At 40.9% G+C, this 25,475-nt stretch overlaps 4 protein-coding genes across 5 annotated transcripts in view; 3 read left to right on the top strand and 1 right to left on the bottom strand.

The window, feature by feature from the left end:
* The first annotated feature begins 231 nt into the window (after positions 1-231).
* LOC139104240 (ubiquitin-protein ligase E3C) lies at positions 232-5,823 on the top strand. Of its 2 annotated transcripts, XM_070659605.1 has the most exons (7): positions 232-356; positions 426-653; positions 1,133-1,588; positions 1,782-2,320; positions 2,505-3,313; positions 3,445-4,713; positions 4,876-5,823. In XM_070659605.1, exons 3-7 carry the CDS (start codon positions 1,173-1,175, stop codon positions 5,041-5,043), a joined length of 3,201 nt encoding a protein of 1,066 aa, XP_070515706.1. In that variant the 5' UTR covers positions 232-356; positions 426-653; positions 1,133-1,172; the 3' UTR covers positions 5,044-5,823. The 2 variants fall into 2 exon arrangements, with proteins under 2 accessions (XP_070515706.1, XP_070515705.1); XM_070659604.1 differs by having other exon boundaries at positions 245-653.
* A 1,906-nt stretch (positions 5,824-7,729) lies between these two features.
* Positions 7,730-15,109, top strand: LOC139104258 (allatostatin C). Its single transcript, XM_070659629.1, has 3 exons — positions 7,730-7,885; positions 10,195-10,315; positions 13,417-15,109. Exons 2-3 carry the CDS (start codon positions 10,205-10,207, stop codon positions 13,576-13,578), a joined length of 273 nt encoding a protein of 90 aa, XP_070515730.1. The 5' UTR covers positions 7,730-7,885; positions 10,195-10,204; the 3' UTR covers positions 13,579-15,109.
* The window catches only part of Dnalig3 (DNA ligase 3), a 24,109-nt gene continuing 13,704 nt past the window's right edge, over positions 15,071-25,475 (bottom strand). The window contains exons 6-21 of the mRNA XM_070659606.1: positions 22,420-22,658; positions 22,079-22,158; positions 21,665-21,742; positions 21,404-21,575; positions 20,925-21,080; positions 20,686-20,817; positions 20,499-20,578; positions 20,304-20,391; positions 20,137-20,214; positions 19,907-20,030; positions 19,588-19,658; positions 19,370-19,516; positions 18,489-19,055; positions 17,890-17,981; positions 16,491-16,590; positions 15,071-15,335 (exon numbers count right to left, since the gene is read on the bottom strand). Of these exons, the coding sequence (XP_070515707.1) occupies positions 15,189-15,335; positions 16,491-16,590; positions 17,890-17,981; positions 18,489-19,055; positions 19,370-19,516; positions 19,588-19,658; positions 19,907-20,030; positions 20,137-20,214; positions 20,304-20,391; positions 20,499-20,578; positions 20,686-20,817; positions 20,925-21,080; positions 21,404-21,575; positions 21,665-21,742; positions 22,079-22,158; positions 22,420-22,658 (2,351 nt within the window). The 3' untranslated portion in view covers positions 15,071-15,188. The remainder of the gene's footprint in view (positions 15,336-16,490; positions 16,591-17,889; positions 17,982-18,488; positions 19,056-19,369; positions 19,517-19,587; positions 19,659-19,906; positions 20,031-20,136; positions 20,215-20,303; positions 20,392-20,498; positions 20,579-20,685; positions 20,818-20,924; positions 21,081-21,403; positions 21,576-21,664; positions 21,743-22,078; positions 22,159-22,419; positions 22,659-25,475) is intronic.
* Positions 24,837-25,475, top strand: part of LOC139104255 (uncharacterized) — a 12,649-nt gene continuing 12,010 nt past the window's right edge. The window contains exon 1 of the mRNA XM_070659622.1: positions 24,837-25,207. The gene's annotated coding sequence lies outside the window, so the exon portion shown is untranslated. The remainder of the gene's footprint in view (positions 25,208-25,475) is intronic.

The following is a 25,475-nucleotide window of genomic DNA, read 5'->3' as shown; positions in this document are numbered from 1 at the left end:
GTACGTATACCATCCGGCATTTTCTTTGCACCGTAACATCCCAGCGAACCGAATCACTTCCGCCAACCGAGAGCCGCTGGCTGCGATTATAACTAGAGCGCAGCCAATCGCATTTGCAGTTGCATCGGCGCGGGTGGCGACGCTGGTTTATAGCTGCACTAGCTGCACCAGTCTGCGAACGCAGTTATGGCTTCCGGAGCATTTCGGACCGGAGGGACCGGGGGGTTTCGAGCAGACGGCATTGGGTCTCTCTCTCGTCAAGGTGAGGGGCCGAAACATGGCGAGCCTCGATGACTAGCCGTGCATGTACGGTGGTGTCGTACGCGCGATCCTGTCGTGAGCTTTGTCTCCGTCCGGTAATGAACTCTGACAAATCTATCAAGCACTACGTGAAATCGCGTACTCACCGCCACGGTATTTCCTAGACCGGTCCTGGGTTGAAAACCTTCGGTCACGCTTAACCTTCGGAGGAGCAGCAGCCGGAGTTTGAAAATTGAAACTCTCGTGCGTGCCTCGGGAGAAACTTGGCGGCGTAGAGGAGAGCATGACAACGTTTATTGTGAGAAGTTCCCTGTTTATTTCTCCCGAGAAAGCAGAGCTCGTCTGATCGCTCCTGTACTTGTCGCGGGCTTTACTTTTTATTTGCTCCGAAAGTAAGTTTTTCATCCTTAAAAGCATGATTATGCACAATACGCGTATTGCCTTTAAAACACGTTTGACGCGCAATAACGATAACAATATGTAATGCCAAACGCTTGGAATTGTGATGTTAACATAATAAATTTAATATTTAATATAACGGCAATATATGATGTTCATGCAGGAATTGTACATTCATCCTATATTAGACACCGAATGTTTATTCTGAAAAGTATATTATTCATTCAGTAAATCAAAATGTATGATGTATGACGGGCATAATATGTGCACTTTATTTTTTAAGGGTCATGATGCTTTATATGTGACCCAATATTTTTATCTCTTAACTCAATATTCTGAAACCTCTAAAAAAAAAAAAAAAAATAAAAATAAAAAAAAAAATAACTTGTTTTATACACAAAAAAAATTTATCCTTGTATTATATTTAATTAGACATCATATTATATATTAATAATTTTCAAATGTTTTTCAGGAATAAACTTGAGACGTGTGACAATTAATCATGAATCAGGATGTATAGCTTTGAAGGAGATTATAGGCGCAAGCCGCAGCAGAACCTATCGGGTGCCAGTAGACGAGATGAAAAAGCCGTTCTTCTACAGCACGCGCAATTAGAAAGGCTAAAGAGAGAACAGCAACGAAAGAAACATGATGCTGCATTGAAGATTCAAGCGCGAATCCGCAGTTTTGTCACCAGGAGATTGGTGCATGCTCAAAAAAGGAAGGAGTTTGATGATGCCCAACAGGCAGCTGGACGTAGGAATCTCACTTTAGAGGAACTAGTGCCGTACTTACGAAAATTGCTATTCTTTTATAATCATGCTTTGGATGCTAATAGACTGATATGGGTCCTTCAACACTTCTTAAAGCATCAAAAAGAAATTAAATTGAAGTCAATAAGTTCGTCGCAATGGCTATGGAGACTCCGGTAAGTTATTAATTAATACGGCGTCTCGCGTAATAAGAGGCACGGTAGTGCGATGCGCCTATACTTGGCGCGAGGCACTGCCGTGCCTCTTGATATAAATATTTAAAGAATATTTTTATAAAAACTATAATTGCATGAAATAAAAGAGCCACCGTATCACATCATATTTTAATACACGATACGTTCGATACAGGTGGATCCTTCATATGTGTATGCGATATAACACCGAGACGCTACGGGATGGAGCGTATTCCTTGGCGATACCTTTGCGCGTTCTGGAGGTATTTACAACACGAGAGGATACGGAAAAAGTGCTACGCGAACACAGTTATCGGCATTTAGAGAATATATTTATCTATTTGATTCAACACAACTATTTCGAGCAGTTGAGAAAGCTACTCGATGAAAAAGTGCCGCCAATGGCGGAAGTAACGTCGGTTGCACCTATACCGATCTCTAAGTGTTTGTTGGACATGATTAAACGACCCGTGGACTTAATTTCTTACGTGAATCACAAGGAAAACTTTTCTACGCTTGTGCTGCAAGAATTGTGCAAAAGTATATTTTCTCCTAGACTATCCGATCCGATTCGCATGTTTATTGTGCCAGCTTTGGCAGAGTTTAAAGACTTTCCATATATTCAATTGATTGTGTGTATCAATCGACTTCAATTGGAACCTACAATAAATTTGCTCTATTGCGTACTGTCATTAGATTCATCTAATCAGTTATGTAAGTATAATTAAAAATTTTATTTAATGCTTTTAAAAAATTATTTTTTATGCTAAAGTAAATGAATAAATAAAATATATTCCGACTTTTTAAATAATACATCGTTTTTTAAATTTTCTAACGATAGCATAAAATTTATAATTTAAATTCTTTGCTAATGTTACAATTTGATTTTTTTTTTTAGCATGGTGCAAATCCGAGGATGCGTTAACCAACTATTTGCAAGTGCTTGCATCTTTGAGCTCAACCATTGTGCCATTGATGGCTGAGCAAAGTATTTCAGAACGACAACAAGCTGATAACGATTCAGACAACGAATCTAATAGCAGTGTAACTGATCAGGAGCAAGCCGATATCTTACGATTGTGCATAGAAATGCTAAACGAGCAACAACGCGTAAACGGCATATTGTCTGCAATTGAGCAGAGCCAAACGGATCCTCCTGTGCTGTTGCACCCTTTATGTCGCTTGTGCCATCATCTACTCATCACGAATAAGCTAGCCGTTCAAAAGTACAAACTACTCTATATGCTCGCGTTCAAACCAGTGTTTCTTAAACATCTGTGGACCAGTTTAGCGTCAATTCGACAGACATCGTTATTCGGTGGCGGTGCTGCTACATCTCTTCTGCAAATTATATCGCGCGGAATTGCTCTCTCAACTGATGACACCGACAGAATAGTTCCGTTATTAGCAGTGTTTTGCTCATTATTCAGTTTGTTAATCGCGACATTGCACGACACTGAATTCTTTCTCGAACAGACCTCCGCAGAATATATGTCTAATAATAGACAGCAACATACAATGCCGTTTACTATCGCAGAACTCGCGATGTTATCTGGTCATTTAAAAGGTGTTTGCCTAGGCTTGGTGGAGCTCGCATTTCCCGACACTCGACCCACAGTGCGCGACGACTACAAAACTGCTGTACTGGGCCCTACGTCCGCTGTTCAATGCCGACACGATACGCAAATCTGGACACACTTATTCAAGGTTTCTCTTCTAACAATTAGAATTAATTTTTAATAACAGATTTTTCAGTCAATTTATATTTTTTTTATTTTTATGTAATTAATAATTAAGAATTGATGTCAAAAATAATTATAAATTTTTTTCTAACTTAGGTTACGGTGGGCCTCCTTCGTCAATTGCACACGCGCGATCTCAGACGGCAGTTTTGCCCGGAAGGCCATTGGATAGCATCGAACATCGTTATTCCCATCGATAAACCGCAGGATTTCGCGTTTCGTAGACGTCGATTACGCGGATACGTACCCTTTCAAAATCTAAGGGCTTTCACGAGAGAGGAGTTTGAAGAGGGACCGCCGCTGTCAGCGACGGAAGTGCGAACGTTGACGCTGCTGCGCGAGATACCGTTTGTTGTACCATTTAACAATCGCGTAGTAGTATTTCAATCATTAATCTACAAAGACAAAGCAGAACAGCAAGGCGAACTTACGCATTTCATGCAAGGTCCATCAATACAAATATCCGTAAGACGAAACTACCTCTACGAGGACGCTTTCGACAAGTTGTCGCCGGAAAATGAGCCGGAATTGCGATTAAAAATGCGAGTTCAACTGGTCAACACCGCGGGATTAGAGGAAGCTGGGGTCGACGGCGGTGGTTTATTCAGAGAATTTTTATCCGAGCTGCTAAAAACTAGTTTTGACCCTAACCGTGGCTTCTTTAAGCTCACCAAGGATAACATGCTATATCCGAATCCCACGGTGCAATTGCTGGTTGACGACTTCCCAAAACATTATTACTTCATCGGCAGGATTTTGGGAAAAGCGTTATATGAGAATTTGTTAGTAGAGTTGCCGTTCGCCGAGTTTTTCTTATCGAAGATCGTTGGACGTCAGTCAGATGTGGACGTGCACCACCTAGCATCTCTCGATCCTATCATGTATCGCAATTTGCTCTATCTCAAAAGTTACAAGGGCGACGTAGCGGACCTTGGCTTAGATTTTACAGTACTCAGCGATGAACTTGGCGAAAGACGGATCGACGAATTGAAGCCAAGCGGTGCTAATATTCCCGTGACAAATCACAATCGCATCGAATACATTCATCTGATGGCTGATTATAAGCTAAACAAGCAGATACGCGCACAGTGCTTCGCGTTCAAACAAGGAATCGGTAGTGTTGTACCGCTTGACTGGTTACAAATGTTTAACAACAAGGAACTGCAAGTGCTCATATCAGGTGCACAGATTCCTGTAGACGTAACGGACTTGATGCTACATACGAATTACACCGGCGGCTACGCGCCCGATCATCCGACTATCACTGCCTTCTGGAAAGTCGTCAACGAATTCAACGATCAGCAGAAGGGTCAATTATTGAAATTCGTCACCAGCTGTAGCCGCCCTCCTCTCTTAGGATTTAAGGTACATAAAAAAATACGCGTGCTATACTATATTCAGTAATATAAAATGATAATTATAAAATAGATCTTAATACGGAAGGTAGCAGATAGTAATATTAATATTATCGTTCATGATATTTTTTTTCATTATCATTTTTTTAATTCGACGCATTTTTATTTATAGGAACTCGATCCACCATTCTGTATCCAGCACGCCGGTACTGTGGATCGTTTGCCGACCTCGAGTACCTGCATGAACTTACTGAAACTCCCTGAATTTCCGGATGAGAAAACTTTGCGCGAGAAGCTCTTATATGCGATACAAGCCGGTGCGGGCTTTGAGCTTAGTTAGAAACTTGTAATGTCACTTTTACTGACTCTTTGATTTAAACGTGTAAATATAATGTGTAAAACTCTGCGAATATATTGTATAAAGCATAAGGAGGAGGAAATACCGTGGAGATTTTGTTCATGCTGTATTTTACGTGAATTAGTGCTAGGACTCTGTACAAGAAAATTCTCGCGGCGAGAACGCGATTAAGATATTAATCCTCAAACGGCACACTATTCTGGCCACTTAATTTCTTTTTGTTTATATCTCGGAATTTTATGTATCAATTTTAAATTGTTCAATCGATACGCCAGCCATTAAGAAAAAAAATATGTTGGAGAAATTATAAAAATAAAATTTTTTTTAATCTCTAACGTTTGAAAAAGTGTCTCGAGTTACTGTAATCCAGTGTTCTATTTGAGGTTAATATTAGCAGAAGGGGCCAACTATATGTACACTAAGCAATAGTACCTACCGACGGAGATTATCCTGGATATCACTTCGATGCGCCGTTTGTAAAGAAAAAAAAGAAAAAAAAAAAAACAGGATATTTGCGTGCGTGTTGAGTATACGCGTGTAAATACAATGAGTGTCGAAGCATATGAATATTTTTTTGCTTTCGATTTTTCCTACCACCTTTGGCCTACAATTATAAAAATTATATTTTTATTCTTTTATATTCGCCATGTGATGTGATTTTGTCACAACGACTGCTACTTTACTTCAAATGTATGTGAAAATAGATGTATTTATGAAGTATTGCTAAGTTGTGTAAATAAAATATCTTACAGTGTTGAAAAAGAGTATATTATTTTAAAAAGACGATTGCAGACGTACATAATTCATTCTTATTCTGCACATTTCATTAAACTTTTATATATCAGTTTTATTTTATATAAAAAAAAAAATTTTTGCAACAATAAATTAATTTTTTCTGATAATATATTAACTACGTGAAAAAATAAAACTTTACGTCAGCTTTACACTTTCGATAACAAGATTGCTTTCACGTCGATAGACGTTTCTATAAAAATCAAAAGCGAAAGAAACCATAAAATGATTTTAGTGATACCCTCTGCATATTTTGTTGTAACGTTATATTACATTTCTAAAAATATAATTTAATGTAATGCAATTATTTTAAAAGACGCCTACGTAATATATTTATACCGTTTATTCCTAATACTTCAGCTTTCAAATGCGCGGTCAAAACGGGGGCATAAAACGCGCAGTTAGAGACGTTTATTGGAATAAGATAGCAATCTAAATGTAAATTCTTACGTTATCACAATTTGTATTCAAAAGCTGAATACCTCGGAACTGAAGTTTACTTTTCTTTCTGCTACACATACGAATATTCCTACGCTACATGTTAATGAAAAAATTCTTCTGCAGCGAGACCCTTTTCTACGTAGACGGTAATAGGATTTCGTAATCGGTTGTATGCCTTGTGTCACACAACAAAAGTTAATAATTTCGTTAACATTGATGCGACGGCACGGATATTGATCGACAAGTTAATTGCCGATTACATTAATGAGAGTTTAATCAAAGTCGCTCTAATGCGCGTCAAAGCGTGAGGACGAGCTATGCGTGTAATCTCGCGTGGTCCTTGATTGGAGTGCCGGACCCTACATTCCTTCCACGGATGGGAAAGAGGCAGACGGAGGAAGTTTCCTTTCGGTTCTACACAACGGCGACGACAAACTACACGGTTAAACCGCAGCCAAGCTATTTTCTTTTTAATCGTGCAGCGAATTCTTCGAAAGGGTTGTTAGCCCTTGCGGAGAAGCGTTCGATGTCGCATACGTTACGTAACTTTTAGCCTATTAGCTTCCTCCACAAAAAGGAAAAAATAATTAAAAAAAAAGAACAAAGCGTGACAGCAGAAAATCCAGCTAAAGAAACATTTCAAGCGAAAATCGGTTAACGACGAAGTTAAAAATTATACTTGTTTTTTCGCAACAATCTGGTTCGCCGAGAGAGCTCGCCGTAGCGTAAATCGAAAAAGCTGCGATCAAAAGGACACTCGATGCTCCCAGGACACCTTCCACGTGCGTCGAAACATGTATCATATGAGTAATCAAGTTCTTCAAGCGACGAGAGGGAAAGAGCAAAGATAAAGTGGCGTTATAACTCGCGCTGATCATTCCCAAGAGAATAGCAACGATTAACACACGTGCTCAGCATGTTAGCGAAGTGCTTTCAAACGGAAAAAGTCAAAAGAAAAAAAAAAAAGAGAGAAAGAGAAAGAGAGAGGAAGGTACAAATTAGATTTATATCAAGATTCATAATTAGTTCGCTTGTTTCTTTCTCATTCGAGCATCGGTCCCTCTTCCTATTCTGTAATTCTCTCTCGTAATTTTGTTCCATATCCGTTGACCTAATTTGCCCTCGCAATTCCTCCTAGCTGTTACAACACCGTGAACGATACTAACTAGCAGTTAATCTTAATTCGCCGGTGCCGGTTCGGAAAAATGTTACGTAGGAGCATGTCGTTGCTTCGGAGATCCGTTCTTTCGGAAGGGAGTTTCGGTAACGTCGGCTCTCGTTGTACTTGGCAAATGAGATGTAGGGACGATATACTATCCAAGTTCTGCGAACGAGGGAGCGAGAGGGAGCGTGGGCTCCGTGTGGGAAGGGGTGGCTTTCTGCTACCACCGCCACCATCGTCCGCCAACGGGATGGCACGGAGTATAAAGTGGTCGCGTGCTCCAAGCGCGGTCACTCTGTCGTGGAGGCATCGAGGTGACACCATCGAGAGGAAAAAGCAGACGAGACAAAGGGGAGAGGAAGGGAGATCTTTGTTCACGAGTGTGTTTCGAGTCGAGGGCACAAAACCAGGCGGTACACCAACTGACAGGTATAACTCGCGTTTCCGAATTTCCGCGCGAGATGTGGCGAAAAAAAAAAAGGAGCTGACACGTCGACTGTATCGAATATTAATCTTGAATTACTCCGATGTAAATTAAACGAAAAATAATTGTAGAAAGTCCCGGGGAAGAGGAAATTCGGAGATCGCGATGCAGACGCGCGCGTGGAACGATTTCAGTAGAATAGGTCTTACATGGTCAGACATCGCATTTAGACGATAAAACGAAATTCTGATTGAGATAAAAACCTAATTACAAAGCAGTAAATTGTAATTTATAAATTTCTACAAATATAAAATACGAAAAAATCATGTCACGCATGAAAATTATTAAAACATTTTTTTTTAACATAAAACTAGTGAAAGTTTTCTATTAATTTTTCAACCTAAATTTCATATCGTATTTTAATTTCAGACAATTCTCGACATTCTGTGTAACTTTTCAATATGATATTTCGCTACATTATCTCGATTCCCAATGGAAAGTAGAAATGTAATTATTACATAAACGTAAATTAAATCAATTGCTACAAATTGCTTTTGCGAGAGCAATTATGTAAAAATAAATTATGCGCGCCGACGTGCTTGTGGTGGAAGTAGAAAAGGTCCTCCCCCCCCATAATCAGACTCACTCCTATCAGAACATAACACATATGAGAATGAAATTAAAAAGATTTTTCTTTCTTTTTTATTCCCAATCGTTGGCGTGTGGCAATTAATTAATATTCAAAGTACCGATATCTTAATAACTTAGCAGTCCCTTCAAATTTGCCGAAATAATTTATTAATGGAAATTCACTTGTTCTCAGTTTTGTAATTACGCCGGGATAAAAAGTTTCGGATAAAGAATTTTTAGAATTCCACGTGATCGAGTCCCTTCACATTCTGGTTCATCGAGAGCTGTCTCGGAGGTTAACTTCTCGACGACCCTCAACTTTTAAGTTTCAATCTTTTAGGTCTTTGCTTCACCTTTTCCCGGAAAAATCTCACGTATTTCGTCAATCTACCGTTTCCCGAATCGATAGACAGTGTCTCAGAAGCTCGCGTCCGCTGGCGTTTCGTTACAACCATTTCGCGAATTGTCGCGATGACCTTTTCTAATTAATGAATTAAATTCACGCTCATTTCGCTGTCGCCACAGCGCTTTGTGATTCGAATATCCCCTTTTCGCGGTGGCGGCGGTGGCGGTGGCCGCAACAATTATCTGATGTGTACAACACGGCCAATAATGCGCATCGTTTGTCCCTCCAATTAGCGGATTGTGTAACGGACCACGGGTGACGAGTTCCGCGTGGGCTTCGTTTTTCATTTAGTTTTCATCTCTTTCCCTCGCCACCCTCGACGGATTTCTATCTCCTGCTCGTACCCCTTTGCCAATCTTTTTATTCGGTTTCTGACAGAGGAAACCTTGGCGTTACTACCGCCGTCGTCCGATAAATTTATTTATACAACGCAAAAACTGTATATTTAATTATTTATCTGATCGATACATTAGTTAATTTTTTTTAATTATACGTTTCGCATCTATTAATCTTTTTCTGAAATTTTCGTTACGTATTAGTTCCGTTCTTCGTATTTCTTTTCAATTAAACTGCCGATCAAAGCGCTGGTTGAAAACTTCTTTCAACTTGGTATAACAGCAAATGGCACGCGCTTTATTATTTATTGTTGGAAACATATTTCGAGATCCTTGCAAATCCATCGCCATACTTTCTAAGAATGTTTTAATGAGAAATTCGCAGATATCCTTCACTTCTCGAGACCCGATAAAACGTCAAACAATTACTGACGTGTCCACGCTGTCAGAAATGAACGCGAGTAACGAGATAAGAGATAACCGATCTGCTTCGTCGAAAATTGGGGGAAAAAAAGGGATACGTTTACGAACTTGGCTTTCATGAATCTTAGTCGATTCGTTATAGTTATTTTTATCGTTGTCGGTTATCGTTCGCTGTCCAAAGTAATTTTTTTTTTTTTTTTTAATACGCGGAATATGTACGCGACACGTGGAACAAGACTTATAAAACGTAAAACGTCACTTATCCGGTTTGACGTTTTATTGACATCAATTTTACCAAAGTGCGGTGTTATTTCCCGGAAATTTTCGAGTTTGAGCAAACGCAAAAAAATTTTTTAGTTGCAACTTTGACGATTGGTATACGCCGTAAACGAAAACTATACATGATTTTTTTTTTTTTTTTTTTTTTTTTTAATGCACTTCTCCCGTCAAACACGAATTTTTTTAATTAATGACTCGGTGGTAATAATTAACCAACGATTATTTTCATAACTGTTCGCAGATTCGGAACGATGCTGTCCGTACGTAGTGCGGTTACTCTGGCGCTATTGCTCTTTATCTTGGCGGAATATTCGGAGGCGATGCCGGCGATCGACAAAGAAAAACTTTTGAACAACGTTAACGTAAGTTCAAGAAAATATCCGCAAGACGCGTAAGGTGGTCACAGCTTTCAGAGATTCGCGGGAATTTCTTTTTTAATCTTTGCGCGACAGTGATAAGGTCGTTCCTCCGAATATCGTTGCAAGGAAAAAAATCTGGGCCGCGTTCGAGGGCTTTTGTGAAAATTCCGTTTTCCACTGAAACGCGCGAAAAATAAAACAAAAGAAGGAAAGGGATGAAGGGGCAAAAGGGGAAGCAAGTTCCAGCTATTTTTTTTTTCCTCCCGCCCGTGGACTTTCGATTCGATCGGAATTAACAAGGGCGAGCGAAATGGACACTGCACGGGGTACGCTCGCTTGACAGCCCGTCAGAAACGTCTTTCTCTCTCCGCCGCTTTATAATCGAGCGAGGTGAGGCGAGATCGGGAAACGATTGGAAACAAATATCGCCACCACGAGAATCTCGAGAGTCCGGCGTGAAAGCTTCGCTAACATTTACGAGAACACCGGCTCCTTGCGATTCCCGTCTTCTCCCGAACCCGGAGACCTTTGCGCGACGATCTTACAATTAGATAAACCATAGCGAACTGTTTCTTCGGAATTTGCAAAAAAGTCGCCGTAAAATCTGTCCCGTGGTCCGTCGCGAAAATAACGTTGATATTAACGCCAAAGTCATAAGCGAGCTATTCAACGCGATGAGCTGCTTTTTAAAACGCAGGATTTAAAGAATGTAGGGGAGCGTGTTGCGTAAACGTTGAACTTTCTTGCCGCGACTTTGATGGAAAAAAAAAAAAAAATAGGGGGGCGAAATAAGAAGGAGAAAAAAAGAAAAGTAGAACCCGCTGTTGTGATAAAAGTCGCGGCTACAAAATTATTGCGCAATTTGTTTCCTTCATTCCTTCCGCAAGCTCCGCGTTTTCGATTTGAAAATTTTCACTTTACGAGTCGTTTACGCGTTCGTAATAATATTACCGGTACTCGAAAATGCGAAACAAGAGCAAAAGGGCGAAGGGGAAACCGCCACGGAAATAAGCGTGGGTAGATCACGTCTTAATGTAGCTGTATTCGAGTGTGACATATCTCAGTTCTCAGGTCACGATGCAAACATACCGGTGACGAGTAGCGAAGAGCTTTAACGTCACGAAAAACAGCAGCTTAGAGAACCTGAATGGCGAGCCTCGTTCGCCAAATCGTTACGCGTTGTCATTCGCTATCCCGGCGAGCTTTCGCGAGAGTTTACGCGCGGACTGCGCTGCAGCGTCTTGACCGTTTCCATTACGGGACGAGGACGCGATGTACGTAAAAGAGGGCAGCGAGGAGGCTACATAAACGAGTTATACTTTTTTTTCCCCGAGCATCTCGCCTGCAATATGCGGAATAAACGATTCGCAAGAATTGCGTTGCGCGTGTTGCGTAACCGCGCACCGCGCGTCTTTGAATTACAAATGAGATAGGCGAGGACACGGGCGTGCACGTAAGGCGGGAAAGGTACCGCCGACGGCGACGAGGAACGTTCGCTTAAGCGTCAAATCGAAAAAAGAACAGGAAAAAAGAAAACGACAACGTCGGTCGTGTCCCGGTCTTTCAGCGCTTGTAATAAAAAGTAATAACTCGACTCGGCGTAATTTAGATTCACATTTCGCTTCCCGAGATGGAAAGGATATAAGAAAAAATATATAAAAAAAAAAAAAAGAGAGAAAAATGATAAAGAGAAACAGAAAAGGCTTTATCGATTGCACATTTGAAGGTATACGCTCGTGAATATTTATTGCGAGCGCAATATTATCGCTCGCGCAAGTGCGTCGCGGCTTAAAATAAAATTTCATAGTGCAAACAATTATTTTGATAAGGAAAAAGTCTTCGAGAAACCCCGGCAGGGTTCTCCCAGCGCAATGGGCCACGCTTTTTATTCGCGCGACGCGAAAATTTTGTCACCGGCCGCGTAAAGACCGCGAAAAGGTGCGAAAAGCTGGCAAAATCAAGAGAGCAAAGCTAGCAGCGGTGGCTCGCAAACCAATAACCGATAAACCGTCGACGACAATCAGATTTTTGCGGCATCCTTCCTGCATCCGTTAAACCTGCAAGCGCGGGCGTTTACTACATCTCCACCGGTTTATCTGTGGCTTCGCATTTTAATTCGCGCGGGGAGTGTTGGGCGTTTTCAAAGACCCAGTTCAGGAAAAAGTTTCGAAACCGCAGCCTGTTATCGCGTTAATATTCATTTTTGCTTGATCGACTTTAACGGTGGACCTTACTTGTAAAGTTATTTGTAAAATTCACCCGAATTACGCGCTGAGAGGAACAGACGCCGAACAGGTAAAAGCGCGGCGCGGCGCGCCGCTGCTTTTTATCCGTGCAACGAAAAACGTTGAAATAAATGTCAATCGAATCGTGCATAAAACGACTACAACCGTCGGCGATAAATATGACGGTTTACTTCGCTCTGGCCCCAACCCCCCGACGTACGCAATTTACGTGCCATTACGCTGTGCTAACGAAAAAGCGCGTCCGCTTGTAATGCACCGCGAACTTCTCGCTTTTTATTATCGGAAGGTTGACGGGGGATAATCGTATTTTCGCGTACGTATCTTTTGTTAAAAGCGTATTCCATTAAAATTGTGACATATGAAACTGTGAACGGCGCGCGGTTGATTCAGTCCAAGTTGTCGTTCGTATTTAAAATTTGTTTGCCGTCAAATTATCGTAACGACACTGACGGGAAAAAAAAAGTATAATCACGGAGTTATGTGCTTTTACACAGAGGTCATTTGTAATTCTGTCCGTAGGTATTTTCACTGTACAAAGCGGAGAAGAAGAAACGCGAAACTACATAAATTACAATTACGATACGCGGCTTTCTCTCAGTTTATAGGTTTTATTTTATTTTATTTAAACAAAATTTTTTTTTCCCCCAAATCATTATTCTTCTTCATTCTCGGAACCGCGTAATACATTTTTGCAGGTATAAATTACGCTGTCTGCGCATTTGCGTAAAAAGAGACTTTTGTGACTTTCATGAATTAATTTACGAGTCGGTTTACTTTACCAGAGAACCGCGTTAGTTTCCCGAAAAAAAAAAACAAAAAATAGAAAAGAGAACTACAACATACTGTTAATTGTTCCAGCTGATGAACGACGACGGCAGCATCGAGACAGCCCTGATAAATTACCTGTTCACCAAGCAAATCGTGAAGCGTCTCCGCAACCAACTGGACTTTAGCGATTTGCAAAAGCGGGGCTTCTGGAAGCAGTGTGCCACGAACGCGGTGGCCTGCTTCGGAAAATAGATTCGTGACGAGACAGAAGGAAAAGCCGGAACGAGAGAAAACGAGCGAGAGCGAGAGAGAATGAGAGAGTGTGAGTGAGAATGAAATTCGCAGAGTGAGAAGAGAATCGTTATGCCTCACCGCCAGAAAGTTCAATCATATTTGTTCCGCGGTATGTAAAGAAACGCGCGAAAAAAATCTCATCAAACACGTTCGTGAATGGTAACGCGACGCGACTCGGCGCTGACGGTTGTTACTTATTGGCGGCAACGGTAATTATAATTTAGCACTGTTAATTAAATTATTTATAACGCAACGCGCAATTCCCCGGCCGTTTCGCGACGTAATCCGTTTAACGAAATAATTTGACATATAAAATAAGCCCCGATTATCAAATACTTAGCGCGGTTAATCCGTTCAACGGGGGGAGCTTTTTTTTTAACCAAATCACGTTTGGGGTGGAAAGACCGATTCTAACTTAAAAGAGTAGGCAATGCGTACAAAAGAAAATTCTTTTTTTAATAAAATAAAATAACGACAAAAGTATTAAAAGGCATCGACGTCTGCGCGCGAATTTCTTTATTAAAATTTCAACGATCCAGTCGTTGAAATCTCGGGAAATACTCCTTTCTCGATTTACAGAATCGCGTAGCCGCGCGTTTCCGAACCTTCTGGCGCGTGAGGCGAGATAAAGATTGAGGAAATCCTTCCTCTTGACCCTTAATTCACAAGTCGTCCAATTTTAAAGCTTTCAGAATTTTAAAGTAGCTGCGAAAATCACTTCTATCGACTATTCTTTCCGAATTCCTCTGCGATGCTTCCGCCCTTTGTAAAAAAAAAAAAAAAACGACGCTGAGCGTGCGAAGAGAAGTAAAATAAAGAGAAAACTAATCTGAAAAACGATCTAAATTGCGATGAACTGCAACGATGACATTATAATAACGGAGAGGCGGAGGAATCGTGTAATCGCAGAATACATATCAGAAGACGTTACCATAAATGACCACGTGCCAAGTCTAATTCTTCTCTTTCGTCTTTAAAACAACAGATCGTCAACTAATGCTGTTTTGTCACATCACGCGACACAAATATACATAAAAAAAAAAAAAATATATATATATGTTCCATTAAAGCGTAATCTCATTTGCCTGTTATCAATATGTGTCTCGCCTGTAACACGTTACCGAGTTTCATGAATGATTAAACTACTGTAATTGTCCCCTCAATCGCGTGAGATATTTTTCTCCCTTACCCGCCGATTGATCTCGCGGTCGTCGGGAACGAAAAACGTCGACGATGTCGCGACGTACGAACTAAATTTTCCGCAGCATCACCCGTTCGCGTCCACGCGCGCGTTTAATCGCCGAGACCGCCACTTAGCGAATTGCGTCTGATTATAGTTCGCCTAATTGTCCGCGTTCATTAGCAGTTTGCAATTTTCCCTCGCATGTAAACTCTTATTAATAAACTCAAATATTCCAAAGGAAAAGATTGAGGACAGCTGAGGGCGTAATTATACCGTCGAGAGTATCCTTTACTTTCAGCATAAATTTACACGTGATATTAATATTTATAAATCTTACCGGAAATATTTGCGAAGAAATTGAATCCTGGGCGAAATACCTGCCGCGTTATCGATGCGTGCACGGGCAATCGCAGTAGTCTCCTGCCAGCTGGACCGCGTGTCGAATCTCTTCTTGCTGCCTCGACTGCGCTGCAGTTTCCTCCAGCCAGGACACGGTTACGTGTTTGACAGATCGTGGAAAGTCCGCAAAATCCTGGGGCATAAAAGAACGTTTCAACAACATGTCTCACGTAATACACATGCGGGCTTTATTCAAAGCCTCCTCGTTTCTGCATTTTCTTTTTTCGCCGAACGAAAGAAGTAGAAAAACGGACCTTGGAAAAAATTATTGCCCGCGTTACGCAAGTGCGTTTTAAGATTATTCGATTAGTTAATATATTTTTAAATCGTTTCGAAAAATTCCTTTGTTTCTCGCCCACGCGACTTTCGCGTTAATAAACGAAAAGGGAACGGACGAACCTTTTGATAAATCCGATAAGCGCCGATGACGCAAGCACTGTACGAGTCATACCGAGAGGCCAAATCTCGTGATAAAAAAAAAAGGAGAATGTCGGAAAAGAAAGTTTGCGATGGAATAGTTGGCGTAAAAAAAAAAAATGTAATGTGAGGTCCCGCGACAAAATTATCTTTTACGTTTCGCTCGCGACATGCAAATATACGGTTTTCTTGCACCCTTCCCAGCGCGAAGCTACGGTGGAAAATTAACAGCTCGAGAGAACGGCCGGTAATCGACGCTGACGATTAAGCGAGAACTTGCTTCCCGAGTAGCGGAAAGTGCTGAACATTAGGGATGAAGACGGTAATAGCCGCGGTATTAACCGCGGTTAATCTCGTTATGGCCCCTACCTCTTTTCACCCCATTCCATTCCCTCCATACGAGCACGCGTTAAATTTCCGCGTCATCGGATTCCCGGCGCGATTTTTCACCAACGAGAACTGGTGGAGGACCAGCTTGAAAACCGAAAAAGCAAAAGCGTGACTCGCTGTAAACATATTCCAGCGTACGTGCGAGGGAAATAAAGTTTTGCGCAAGAATTTCAACTAAATTTAAAAGCAATGCATAATATATTATTTAACTATGACAAAATATAATAAAGGTATATCCCTCACGATTATTTCTATCAATAAATATCGATAATTTTCACGCTAATTAGTTTCAGATTTTTTTTTTTTTATTATAAAGGAATCTTTATCCTAAAATTCACTCAGTCGATCTAGTCAAAGTTGATTCTCTACTCGTCGCTGGTTCTAAGCTGGTCCTCCTCCGTTACAATCTTTCCCCGCAATCGTGCGTTACAATCTCGCGAGGACACGTGCGCATTATGTTACTTAACTAGTTCAAACTTACCTCGAGGACGACCGAGGACGGAATTTCTGCACGCGTATGGATGACGTGGGTTGCCGTCAAGTCGCGTCTGTTCGCCGGTATGACCATCGTGGCACCAAGTCTAATGTTTTAACGTTGTCAAGGAAAGATCATAGTTCGGATACGTCAGCGCGGCTCGCTTTAAACTCACCCCGGGGAAAGATACGTTTCATGAAGAAAGGGGAGGAATAAACCCGGGGTCACGCCGCGGAAACGATTCCGGCGACCGGACGAGTCCCTCGGGGATAAAAATTTTACGCGAGCGTCTCTGGGCGATCCATCGAAAACCTGATTTATACATCGCGCAAGATTGCTCCCCAAAACTATCGAGTTTCGTACACCGGCGTAAATTATATCTCCTTCCAAACAATTTACAAAGCGTCACCCTACGTGTAGATCAATTATTTTAATTGTTACGTAACTGGATTACACGAGCGAAAGATGTACGGCGTAATGCAATATGTTACAATGTGCCGACCCTTCGATAAAATTAAAGAACCGTTTCAAGTTGCCGTAAACTGGCGAAACACAAAGTTACGCGACTTTGCCGAGAGTGGTCGTAGAAATTGAATCTCGAGAAGAATTTTGAAATTGAAAAATTGCACGCTTACGCAAAGCCGAGTAAAAGATTTTCTACAGCAATATTTTCACCTTAGGTAGCAGGTGAGAGATCAACGAGATTTGCAAGGTAGCTTTGGATTTTAAATTTATTAAAATGCGGGTCGACACTTAGATTTCGCACACTTGTACACTCACAGTCAGGAATGGCGTTCGTGGGGTGGCGACGGCGGCTGGCGTGGGTGATCTTGGCGTGGTGTGCGTCGAAATATCACACGAAGCGCGCGCGCAGATGTGTCGCGGAGCATCGGTCATAAAGGACTGAAGGGAGAAGAACCCGCGCCTCACTACTACTACTCCCCTTCCTACCACTACTCGGCGGCCGAGAGTCACGTAGGCCAACCGCCGTCGCCGCAGCAAATGCCATATCTGTCTTTCAGTGTACAATTTTTAATTATTTCAATTTTGCAACTAACTTTGTTTCCTAATTCCATTGGAGATCTTAAGTCTTCTGTAATTTTTTTAAATTTTTTATTATTTTTTTTTTTTACTCGATAAAATAATTTATGTATTCATGTAAAATACGAGGCCCGAACATTGCGTTACTTCGAAAATCGATTAGAGGACCGTAGGAGAAAAAGAACGCGAGAGGGGAAAACGGGGAAGCGGTAAAAATTTATGAAATTACCGGAGGCAGGCGCGACCATCATAAAATCATCGAGCTTTTATGAAACTGCGAATGTAATGTGAGGGTAAAGATAACGTAATTACGGCGAATATAGTGGTGCGCGATTTATCGAAATAATGATAAAAGAAAGGATACGTTTTAAGCAGCCTCTGTACATCCTTTCTCCGGCTTGTATCGAAACCAGGCGCGAAACTCGCTCGCACATGTTGCAGCGTATTATTGGATTTCTGAAAGAAAAAAAAAAAATCTAGTAAGCAAAAAAAAAAAAGAGAAGAGTAAAACGATATAATCAATAAATTAATTATATCATTAAGAGAAAAAATTAGTTCTTAATGTATTGTAGATAAATTCGTTCGCCAAATTTGCGCACGAGCAATGCTAGTGCATTCGTGCGTATAACTGCAAGCTGTATAAAATAAATAAATGGTTTTCAAGCTTAAACATAGGTAGGCAGAGAACGGAGCAAGCGGAGTGCAGAGTTCAGCGAGCGTACGAATAATATTATCCAAGCGATGCAGCTGAATATTATATAGATGCTGTGGAATTAATAATAAAATTAATTAACTGAGTAAATCGAATCGAGAAAGAACAGAAAGATGGAAGCATTTATTAAAGGGAATACGCGATATTTAAATAGTAGGAAATTTTTGTAGTTACAACCCACGCAGAGATATATACTTTCTCCAATAATTAAAAAAAAAAAAAAGATACATTTATCGTTAATAACTACTTACGGCATCCTCGGTGTCCGATCCAGAAGCGTTCGTATCAAACGAAGACTCGAATGATTCTGTCCCGCCAGCCAAACAGTCTTCCTTTTTTAATTTTGCCGATAAGAAATCCTCCGTTTCTTCTTTAATTTCGCGTTTCAGCTTCGCTTTCTTTTTCTCCGACCGAGCTTTATCGGGCGACGTTTCTACGTCAAGTTCACTCTCCTTTCTTTTGAGAGTTTTTTGAAGCTTGATTTCCTCTGCATCATCCGTTAACTCCTTCTTGATCTTGGAACTCGTTGTTGGCGTGTCCCATAAACCTGGATTCGCGCTCCTGGCCTTCCGTGGGGACGTGCTCGTCTTTTTCGGAACATCCTTGACGTCTGGCAACATGCCGAGCAGGCGATTAAAATCGACGGAGTCAGGCTTCCTCTCGAAGAGGACACGCAGCTCGTCCAAGGTGGTAGCTGTCGACCAGTCCTTGTCGTGGCGGATTCGTGTGACTCGCGGAAATCGGATGCTGATACCGTCCGCGGTGTGCACCCCCTGGTTCGTAAACTCGGCGCCTGTTATCTCCCATACCGGTTGTTTCTGTTTGTCGTCCCGCCGAAATAATAATCAGTTACAGTGGTTTAATGACGCAGCCTTAACTTTACATTACACAGAATAGTTTGTGTTTTCAAAATGCAGTGAGCTTTTACGATTAACAATCTTTACGCAGAAAGTTCTTTTTTTATAGAGAACATAAAAAAAAGACATAAAAAGTGTTTAGAAAAATAGGAAAAGTTCAATGTAAGTGTCTTGTCAAAGTAATAAAATTCAATATAAGCGTATTGTCGAAGTAATAAAATTCCCGTTTCAGCAACAGGCTGAACATCGATCGATAGATTAACTTGTCGGATTACCTTGGGATCCCTCGCTACGAAGTCCGGTACCATGGGTTTTTTGGCGTGCAACCAGCTTGGTAGCTTCTCCGTGTCTTTGCTAATTTTCACCATGTCCAGCTGATCCTGTAACGCTTCCAGGGTGGCGTCATCGTGCCCTGTGTGCACCTACAACGACAGATGTAATCTTTCACTCTGATTTAAATTGACATTTAAAATTTATTAAACACTTTATTTACTTTGGTAACGGTTAACCATTTATCGCGTCTCTCGTCGTAGCACCCCATCAAGAAGACGGATAACATACCACCTATAAAATAAATTTAAAAATATAAACATATGTAATTTTTGGATCATGTCTCGAGATCGAATCGGCGCGACAGATTTAAAATAAATTTTGATGGACAAGATATATAAGCTCTAAATTATGTCGATTTTATTGCTTCAATTATTTTCGCTTTATTGTATTAATTCCGTAAAAATTCCTACAACAACTTTCAGTTTATCGTTCGATTAATAAAGCTTTCGCACCGCGTCGGGGTAAAGTATCGTACAGACCTTTGTTGCCTGTGCCGTACCATGCACCAAGCACGACGAGATCTGCGCTATCAGCTATCGCACCACCGCACAAATAATCCTTTTTTACCTTCAACCAGTGCCTCTTACCCGGCTCGTATTCGCTCTGAAAATATAGATTTCAAAACAGAAGAAAATTTTAATGTCTAGCCATTCGCAAAGAAAGTTATTAACGAAAGAATTACTAAGTGTCTATGAAAATCAATACATACATCGATATCTTTTAGAACTAAACCCTCGAGACCCAATTTTAACACGTGAACAATTCTCTCTGCTAAATCACGTGGATCCTGAAACCAGAAACGTAAATGTTACAATCTCTAATACGGTAATATATAATAATTAGCGTTTTTTTTTTAAAAAAACTTTATCTCATTACGTGCACTTCGTAAACTTCCGACAGCATTATTCTGTTCGGTATCTCAGTCATCCTGTCCTTCAAGATATTCCTGCGCTCCAACATAGATCTAACACAATACGAGATAAAGAAAAAGAAAAAAAAATTTAATATGTCGACTTGCTAAAATAATTAAAAAAGTAATATACCTAAGTAAATTCAAGTAGAAATATTTACTTTTCTATAAGTATTTCGCCATTGTAGAATAAGCAATCAAAGACAAAAAGGCACACGTTGGCGTTTTTGAATTCAGCTTTCTGAAAGAAAATTCGATCAAAAATGATAAATTAATGGCATACCAAAAAAAAGCAGAGATATATCGTCAGAGAAGTTTAGAAAAAAAAAAAAAAATTACGAGACTTACTTTATGAATTCCTAATGTGCCAAAAGGTAAAGGTTGACCGGTCTCGTTGTCGACCATAAGAACCTCAGAGTCAAGGATTAGATCATCACCATCGGGAAACGCTTGCACTATATAATCCTTAAAGAGATTTATCTGAAAAAATAAATTACTCATCAGTCTTATAAACTATAAAGTAATTTTCAACTTGATTTCTTGTTTCAATTAATTTTCAACGCATTTTCACAATTTATCATCTTTACCTTGTGTGGAAGAACCGGTTTAAGTGATCTGCTAAAGTATCGAAAGTCGTTTCCGCTTTTGTGTACTTGCACGCGTTCGCCGTCGTATTTAATCTCCGACAACATCCCATTCGGGCACTTTCGCATTGCCATTTCCACGGACGAGCATGCTTCTGCCTTAATTAATTAATTAACTAATTACCTATCCAACTAATTAGCCAATTAGTTATTAATAAATATTAATGCACGCGAATATTTTCTCTATCTGAATACATAACGACTTTTTAATGTCTGCATCACTCATTCAAAAAAAAAAAAGTTTTTAATCATTTCTCAAAACAATTGAAAAAAACTTAATCGTTCAAGTAAATGTTATCCGTTTCGCAATAATGATAAGTGAGCCGTAAACGACTTTATGTAATTAATTCATGTAAACAGTTAATGTTGTAATATACTATTATATTTAAAGAGATAATTCTCGCGGATTTATTTCAATATACCAGCATCGGCAAAACGGGTGTCATCAGCGAGATAGCCACGTTATTTCGGGCTGAAGATGAACTCGAGGCGCATGGTTTTCCCTCCAGGTTCGGCAGAAAACGTCGCACTACCGTCTCCAGATCTCGGGACATCTGAAAGGCCTTGTATGCGTCTGCATGGACCGCTTCGAGACTAGACAAATGTATGCAGTCACAAACTTGAATGTAAAGTTAATTAAACAAAATTAATTAAACTAAAAAAAATAATACAGGTGCACTCACATATGTTTTGGTCCAGCGTTGATCCTCAGATCATGTTTGATCAAACGCACTATCATTTTTAAATCATTGACGGTACATCTAAAATTTTTATTGCGTGATTTAATAACGAATAAAAAAAAAAGATAATAACAATATTAAGCGTGATTTAAATTAAGTACAATTTTAAAAAGGAAATATTCATTTAAAACATAAATACGATAAGCGTGATAATTACGAGGCTTCACATGCGCTAATTGCCAAATAGTTTTATCGTTATTTTATGTCAATTGGATATAAAAATGATAAATCGGGGTTGCGCGACGTAATCGCGGCACGTTTGTATATTTATTTCATTGATAAATATTCCAAGAAGACCTTTTCGCATGCCACAGCTGGAAGGTTAACGAGGGAGGAATGATTGATCAACGAACTTACTTATCAAGGATAGATCGAAAATGTTGAATCTGCTCGTCCTCCTTGGTCAAATGCGATAAGGTTTCCAAAAAGAAATCGACCTATCCAATAAATCTCATTAATAAACGTAAGATATTTAAAAAATCACACTTTATCAACATTTATATATTTTTATAAACTACACCCTGGCTAAAAAAAAATTTATTTGAGTCGAATAAATCAGACAAGCTATTTCACTAAATTAGACTAAAATAAATTAACGAACTAATTGAGACTAATTAATTCGATAACTTAATCAATGCCGCGACTTCTCGTCGTGATTTTTCTTAGCCCTTGAAATTTGCAAATTCACGCCGACTTACGTCTTGGATTGCCAACACGCTCGCGGGGCAAGGCGACACAGCAGCGCTATTTTCAAAGAATTCGCTGATCGTCTCGGCCACGTCGCCTTGCTCCAGATGTTCCAGCATCGCGTCCTCGTCCTGGAGTAGCAATCGCGCAAATAATTTTATCAGCTGCTTGCTCTGCAGATTGTAAATTCTCTTCACGGCACCGGGCAGCAGCAGCTTGCACCAGAGGACGATGTCGCCTTTAAAACCGTCTACAAAATTAATAAATAAAGAAAACCTGTGAATAGTATCTATTTCAAATTTTATCGTCCTGTTATCTTTGCATAAAATTAAAAAAAAGCGTTTTCGTATATTAGTTTCTTTCCGAGCATCCCGTGGAAACTCGCAACTCGTCCGCGGAATTCCTCATCATCGGCGAAAATAGAGTGGCCGCCGGCGGCCGACGGGATCTGAGCGCAAAGTAAAACGGCGGCTTTTAAGTCGACGTGGCGTGCTTTCGAGATCCATTACCGCGCGCCGTCGATGTTGATGCGACGGATCGTCCGCCACGCGCCTTTGAGACGCACGGCGGTAAATTCCTCCGCGAATCGCAAATTCCGTCACCCGCGCACAACCGGGATCGCGACGCGGACGCGGATAATCGGGCGCGTAGTTTCTAAATAATGGATACCTAAGAATAGAAGGGCTAAACCCATTCGGAATGGAGCGCCGAATTCCGTTGGTCTCGTGGACGAGAGTTACGGCCACGTCGTTTCTCATCCCGCACGGCCGGGGGATCTCCTTTGATCCTCGCGTGATAAACGCTCGTCGACGCGACAGGTCGCAATCAAAAAGCGCGACAATTGCGATCGCGTAGGCGCCGCCGGGGTCAATCGATCTGCATTCGACACCCGCCGTTTATCACCTATCGCAATCATCGGCTCCGAAACGCGGGTCATTATCGCTTCACTTGATACAGGAGCCCATATCTTCTCTCTCTGTAACATTCTGCCTCCCTTCTCTCTTATTTTTTTTCCCCCCCCCCCCACCTTCTTTTTCTCGTACGCACTCACGCGATGATTTTTTTCGCCTTCACGATTGCGTCAGGTCGGCGTATGACGTTGCGCGTGTACGCCGAAGATAAATTGGTCCGCGGCTCTTCTCCGTCGTTTCGACTGAGATATTAACCCTTGGCCGCGTGCCTCGTTGTCAGAGTGAAATGGCATTTTCGTTTCATTGAGTTTGCAGTATAAAAAGACTTTCGCGTAGTATCGTTACGTCACTCGAGTAGTTAAAAAAAAAAAAAAAACTGCCGCGTTTCTTTTTCTTTATATACCGTAGTCTTTTGGTTTCTTTCGCGAGCTGGTCCTGTTGTTATTTTATATCAATTTTCCGTCACTTTCTTTCTTAGAGTGCATAGATTTTTCCCATTTGTATTATACCGATAAAAATTATTATTTGTACTGTTCGTTATTTTTTTATTTGCAAGATTGTTTCGTCGTAAAAAAATTTAACCAAACATCATTATTTATAGATATTTATATATAAAATCTTTTAATTTCTCAGAATATCCAACTTCTTCGCCTCGGCATCTTAAAATATACCAAGCCCTGGGAATTACACATATAAAAAATAAAAAAAAAAATAAAAGAATTAACAAACAGTCTGGGGACAGTAGCGAGGCAAGTGTGAAAAATTTCGAAAGTTAAACAAATCAAAATTCCTTGTCGCGCGAGCTCGTGTGCGTTCGATAAAGTGAATTTGCACAATGTACGTGATAACAAAAAACTTTCCTCTCCTCTTTCTCTCGCTCTCCAAGTTTCTTCTCATTTCTCTCATTCACCTCCTTAATCTCTCTCCCTTTCCCTAGTAGAACAACTTTATTGCAGCAGTATTAGCTAATGGCTTACGGAAACTTGCTGCGCAATAAACGTTCGACGTTACAATGGTACCATGCTCGCAGCTCGGAATAAATATCTTCTTTTCTGCGTTAACACGCGATTCTAAGACGCGCGAAACACCGCTCTCCTGTACAGGATTCTTGCCTAGCCGCGTTAATGCCCGGAAGTATCGTCATCTAATTCAGAACGGATATCGTAATTGCTGCCGGGTGTGCGAGCCGCGAAAAACGCGATCATTCAGCTTCGCTGGGCGGTCAATGGCGGCGAGGAACGTCGGGGTGGTATCGAGATAAGGAAACCGCGGACTACCGAGAGGAACACGCGAGAGAAACAAGGCGGAGGGAGCGAAGGAGGAGGAGAGAGATAAAGGAGAACGCGAGGGTGAAAGAGCAGACGATAGTCTGGAGCCAAGCTGGCTAACGCAAGAAGGGGCTCGCCGTCGTCGCAACGCTGAACCACGCTCGCGGAGAAGAGGCTCCCCGCATGCGATTAGAGGTGGGGACGTCCGAGTGCTTATAAGACACGAGGGTCCCGTCGCAAGAGACCAAGACTCGATAGTACGCAAAACCGCGGGGCGAGTGGCGATCATTGTAGAAGCACGCAAAACGCGAGAGGTCGAGGCGAAAAAGAAAAATAAAGGAAGAGGGGTGGACAGGATTCGCGAAAGTACCGAAACGAACACGGTGGACACCGGCGATAACTTAAGTAATCGCGATCACTCGCGATATCGGACGTATATTATATATATAAAAATATATATAAAAACATAGACTTATATAAGACGACCCGATCTTTCTTTCTGCTGTGCGTGTGAACTCGAGCGGATCGCCGAGCGAAGAAGCTCGACAGAAGCAGAAATTCTTCAGGAGGGACCGATATTGACTACCCGAAAGATCTTCTCAACCCTTGCAACAGTAACAGTGAGTATCTCATGCGAAAATCGCACCGACGAGGCTTGTATTTCTTGTACTATTAACTATGTAATGCTCGAATAATCGATTAAACAGCTAAACATAATTCAATGATTATTTAATTAAATTAGAAATAATTGATATTTTTTTTTATATCCGTAAGAAAAGTAGAAAGATTGCTCCCGCGCGAGAGGTTCGAACGGCACCACTTACGCGACAAATTTTTCACGGAACTTTAACGATCTTGGAAGATTTCCCGACCTCTCCTTCTTTCGGT

Source organism: Cardiocondyla obscurior, linkage group LG07 (genome assembly GCF_019399895.1).
Source record: "Cardiocondyla obscurior isolate alpha-2009 linkage group LG07, Cobs3.1, whole genome shotgun sequence".
In the NCBI taxonomy this organism is placed as follows: Eukaryota; Metazoa; Arthropoda; class Insecta; order Hymenoptera; family Formicidae; genus Cardiocondyla; species Cardiocondyla obscurior.
This window is presented reverse-complemented; position numbering and strand designations above follow the sequence as displayed.